At 43.9% G+C, this 5,313-nt stretch overlaps 1 protein-coding gene across 2 annotated transcripts in view; it reads left to right on the forward strand.

The window, feature by feature from the left end:
* The first annotated feature begins 1,995 nt into the window (after nucleotides 1-1,995).
* Nucleotides 1,996-5,313, forward strand: part of HEATR4 (HEAT repeat containing 4) — a 35,844-nt gene continuing 32,526 nt past the window's right edge. For both annotated transcript variants that reach the window (XM_012724612.1, XM_004682071.2), the window contains exons 1-2: nucleotides 1,996-2,876; nucleotides 3,807-3,997. In XM_012724612.1, coding sequence (XP_012580066.1) covers nucleotides 1,996-2,876; nucleotides 3,807-3,997 — 1,072 coding nt within the window. The remainder of the gene's footprint in view (nucleotides 2,877-3,806; nucleotides 3,998-5,313) is intronic.

The following is a 5,313-nucleotide window of genomic DNA, read 5'->3' on the forward strand; positions in this document are numbered from 1 at the left end:
AGGCTGACTGATGAAGTACACTGCTGAGGGGAGCAGTGGACAGTCAGGAGAGGTCTGCCATGCCATGTGGGTGTCCTTTGGAGCAGAGATCGAACTCATGCTGAAGTGGCTTTAGCTTCTTAGTGCTGTGCTTCAACCTGCTGCACCACCAGGGAGGGCCCAACAAGCCTCTTTAAAAAGGCTTTATGTATGCACACAACAATGGGGGTAACAGACTAGAGGTACAAGGAGTGAGACTCACCAGAGACAGAGTAGGGAGCAGAACAGACAGATCTACTGAAATACACTGCTGAGGGGAGCAGCGGGCATGACAGGAGAGGTTGCTGCACCATGTGGGTGACCTCTCTGGCTGAGATCAAGCTCTGTGCTGCAGTAGCTGTGGAAAGCTTCATAGTGCTGCACTTTAACCCCTTGTGCCACCAGGGGGGCCTGACAAGCCTTTTTTGACCAAAGCTTACCCTCTTTTGGCTTGTCCTCCATTCCTTTTCAAAAGATCTATTTGGGCTTAGTGAATTTTATATAAAAGCTAGCCCCTAACACACTAAGACATCAGACTGAATACACAGAAAGACAGTGGAGTAAATTCAGCTCTAAGAAGAGAAGCTACTGTGTGAGGAGTTATGAAGGAAAGAGAAGCAAGTCAGGTAGGGTCTACGAGGCACATTTTTCACAGGGCAGAAAGGTGAGAGTGAACACTGAGGGCAGCAGGACACAGAACAGTGGTCTTGCCTTCATGCTTATATGTAAAGGGGCCTGTTTGCCTCTGGGAATGGCAAGACCTACACAGCTATTGGTAGAAGGTGAAACTTGAGCTAAAACTGATGTGGCACAGAGGCTAAGTGCTCCTGTGACAGAATCTGGTATTTGTACTTGAAGCCTGACTCCTTTTTTACTTAAGTCCTATGTGATCTGAAGCAACTTACTGACCTTCAGGAGCCTCGGCTTCTCACAAGCAATAAAGACCATAATATTTTCCTTATGTAAATACCTTAGCAAAGTGCTCCATAACTGGCATCTATCATTAGTAGCCAAGGAAGTGCTTCAGAAGGGATTTTTTTTTAAGCTACTAAATCTAGGCATTTGATCACTGCAGTGTTTTCTACGCTAGCTAAAACCTAGAAACAGTTTGCCCAGTCATTAAGGAAGAACCAGCTGATTTCCTTACTTGATAAAATATTTTGTAGCTATTATATTTTAACAGTGAAGACTGTGTATCAATATGGAAAAGTATTGTAGATTTTGAAAAACAGCAGAACCAGAAAGATAGGGCCTTTGGACGATGCAGCTAAGCCATATATTTAGGGTTCTGTGAGGTATTGTAAGATCAAAAAGTAAGGTAACTGGTATGGTAACAGATGCTAAATAACTAGGAGTCATTTATAAATTCCTGATAAGGAAGAGTGGAAAGGTCAAGAAAGAATTATGGGGCAGGAAGGAGCTAAGGTAGGCCTGGGAGAATGGATAAAATTATGTTCCACAGAGGGTGAGAAGGCTATTTCATGTAGAGAGCACAGAAGTTCCATAGTGTAAAGAGGGGAATGCTTAAAGAATGGCTAGGAGGCCTGAAAACTGACCTGTCAGGACAAAATCCATAACTGGGGTCACATTCATGGAGACCCTAGATCTCAGGCTAACTTGTCTGAACTATATGCTGGAAGCTTTTTTGAACCTAGAGGAAGCAATATTTGAGGGAAACAATGGAAGCATGGGATATTGTTGAAAATCAGTACTCCCTCATAAAGGGAGTACTTTGAGGGCAACTTTGAGGGCAAGTTTATGAACTGGAAGTAAGGGTCTGATGCAAAGAATATTTAGAATGCTGTGCCCGTCTTTCATCTTTCTCATTCACTGATATCCCCTCCCCTCTTCTGTCTTTCTGCACTGCCACAGGCTTCCAGTGGCTACTGATCACCACTCTCCTCAGCTCCTCCCTGTCCCTAAACAGGTCCAGTGTCTGGACGAAGCAGTGTAGAAGGAAGCATTTGCTAGGAAACAATGACGAGGAGCAAACAGGGGAGGACCTTTTTATCCTACCCTTTCCATCAGTCACACCCGCCGCGGCTGGGATGGGGCATGATTTTCTCCTCCTTGAAACCAGGAAACAAGGAGTGTGCCTCAGTCTCCAGTGTGCCTCCAGTTTTCCACTTCAGCCCACAGCACTGTGCACACCTCAAGAACCAGTATTTGAAACTGGCGGCCACAAACCTTACCTTCTCTCCGGAGGTAGTATGGCAGCGAGGACTGCCCAGCATCCCTTACAGCCAGTACAGCTTTGACCATCTCTACAACACAGACAGCATTATCCAGCCTCCCCAGGTCAGGAAGACCCAACCTAAGAAACAGGTCAGCTTCAAGTTCTTGGAGGTTTCGGATACCTCAACAAAGGTCACTTCCCAGGCTGTGAAGACAAAAGCCACCGCCTTCTTTAAGAAGAAGCTGAAGAAATCAAAGCCAGCAAACACAATCCAAGAAATGCCTTATCCTCTCACCCTTCATCCTTCCAGGGAGCCAGACATGCTGGACCTGTCAGCTTCCCCAGATGTAAATCTGGAGCAAAGGGAAACCTGGCTCCCACCTTCTGAGAAGGAGGCCAGAGCATGGGAGGCCCTTGTGCTGGAAAAGCTGAACAAGCGCACTGCCCGATGGATTCAGAACAAACGTCCCCCACGGCCTGGGGTACCTCCCAACAAATGGCAAAACTTCTTGCGCCAGCAATATGACTGGAGCCATATCCGGGACGAGCTTACTTCCGCTAGTGACCTGGAGCTCTTGAAACAGCTGGAGGACGAAGAGACAACAGAATTTGAGGGGAAAAGTGTTATCCCATACACCCAGGAAGAAGAAAAGCCAGAGATGCTGCTTCCTGTTTATTATAGGTAGGCTGGGTGGGGCCTTAGGCACCTTTACAAATTCTCATCTCCCTGCAAGGACTCCCTCAAAGGAACTGGGCTCATGGTCCTTATTTCTGAACTCTCCCATCAACCTTTGTGCTCTCTTCCACCAGCCTGCTCTTTAAGATCTCTTTAAGGTGAGGTTCTTCCACCTGGGCACTACTGGCATCCTGGGTTGACATCTGACTCTACCCTGTGTAGCAGCAGCCCATTGGATGCCAGTAGGTCTCTTCAGTTGTCACAACCAGAAACCATTGAAAATTGACACAAGTCCCCTTGAGGGACAAAATGCTTCCAGTTGAGAAACTTGAAAGAGTTTAGTTCTCAGTATTTCCCAGCAGATGGAGCTATTATCCAGATGCTTCCAGAAATATATCTCCAGTGAGAGTGAGGAAGGCAGACACTTACAGAGTGAGGCTGGATCCTGTATCACTTTGATAAGGAGCTAGTGTGTTAATTGTCTCAGCAGGATAGAAAACAACCTGAGAGAAGAGGATGACTGCATATTTCTCAGACTGCTTTCTTTTCAAGTTTTGCTAGAGCGAAGACCAAAGACCTTTCTTTGCCAGAAGGGAGATTTCACTGATTCCCAAAAGAGAAGAAAAAGTGGAAATCCATTTGTTTATTCATTTATTAGACAAATATAAATTGCATTTCCACTATTTTCCAGATTCTCTACAAAGTGCTAGGAATACAACATAAATATGTCGGACGTCAACCTATCACTTAAGGGGATTAAATTTCACTGGGGTAGACTTACCTTAAATAACACACAAGGCCAATAGTTAAAACATAGGTGATCTTTACATGTTCATGTGTGTGGGAGCTAAGCTTAAAGAGGAAAGGGAGTTGTGGACCTGATGAAAGAGGGTAGTCCATCTCTTACCTTTATCTCCCTCTTTCACTCCTGCCAAGATTACCCAGTTACTTGCCAGAAATACATTCAGCTGAGTCCATGTTTGGCAACAATAAGACTACTGAGGATATCAATGGGAAAAGAAGAAGCTTCTGGCCAGCAAACCAGAGCAACTTCCGACAAGTGAATCCCCGAGCTGGAAAGTTTGCTTACTCCACAGACAACACTTTTGAACAGGAGATTTATTTTGGTAATAGAGCTTGGGTGCTGTGGTGAGGGTGGAGGTGGACATGGAACAGGAAGGAGGGAAGCAGCAAGAGATGAAATAGTCCTAAGTGTGGATGATAGGGTCTTAGATTCTTCAGGTGTTCATGTAACATCTGGCATTGTTTTTAGGGGGTTGAGGAGTAGCGGACAGGTAGTTGGTAGGGAGATGGTTCTCCTCCCCCCCTTTTCCTACTCCTCTGTCTTCTTAGGGGTTCACTGGGGGGTGGACTTATAAAGAAGGCAAACTACCTTCTTATATAACCTACCTCTTTTCTGCCTGCCCTGCTCACTTTTCTCACTTTGAGGTATTCCCTCAATACAGTGCTATGATGCAAAAAAAAAAAAAACAAACCACAAAACTAAAGGTGTTGAGTGTCAGGTGAATATGGGTTTAAATCATCCCTACTAACTCCTCTGCAACTCCTTTGTAAAACAATAATAACAAAAATACATTTCAAGCATCTATTAACAACTCCTGCTCAACAAATGACTGTTACCTCCCTCTTCCATCTTGCCATTCCTTTGATGCTTGGCTTCCCAGGAAGCATGATGCAGATTTGCATGTTCCAACTTGTTTATTCTTACCAAACCCCATCTTTTTTCTAAGTTACTACCAACTGAAAGTCTTCTATTTAAAAAAATTATTTATATATATTCTACATGATTTTTTTACATGATTTTTCTTTTTACAATGTTTGCTTTCTTTTCTCAGGTGTAGTCGCCATAGAATTTCCGCTACCAGTTCACCCATGCACCATCACCATAATCTCTTGTGCTCTTCCCTTTCTTGTTTTGATCCCTCTCCCTTCTCCTCCCCTGCAGACTGTCTCTGAATTATAGTGGGGTTTATTTTGTTTTGTTATTTTTTAAGTTATTATTTTTTCTCCAATGCCTTATTTTGTTCCCCTATATTCCTCCTATAAGTGAAACCATCTGATACTTAAGTCAGTTATTCCTCCTTTATTTCACTAAGCACAATCCCTTCTAGCTTCATCCATGTTGTTATGAATGGCATTAGTTTATCTTTTGATTGCTGAATAGTATTCCAATACGATTCCATTGTATATATATACCACATCTTCTTGATCCAGCCAACTATTTTGGGGCATTTGGGTTGTTTCCAAGTCTTACTTATTGGAAGGTATCTTTTTGAATTAGTGCTTTTGTGTCCTTTGGGTAGATCCCTCGTAGAGGAACTGCTAGGTCATATGGTAGCTCCATTTTTAGTAGTCTGAGGAACCTCTATACAGGTTCCTATCATGGTTGGACCAGTTTGTATTCCTACCAGCAGTGTAAGAG

This window comes from Condylura cristata, unplaced genomic scaffold (assembly GCF_000260355.1).
Source record: "Condylura cristata isolate star-nosed mole 26May11 unplaced genomic scaffold, ConCri1.0 scaffold00013, whole genome shotgun sequence".
NCBI lineage: Eukaryota > Metazoa > Chordata > Mammalia > Eulipotyphla > Talpidae > Condylura > Condylura cristata.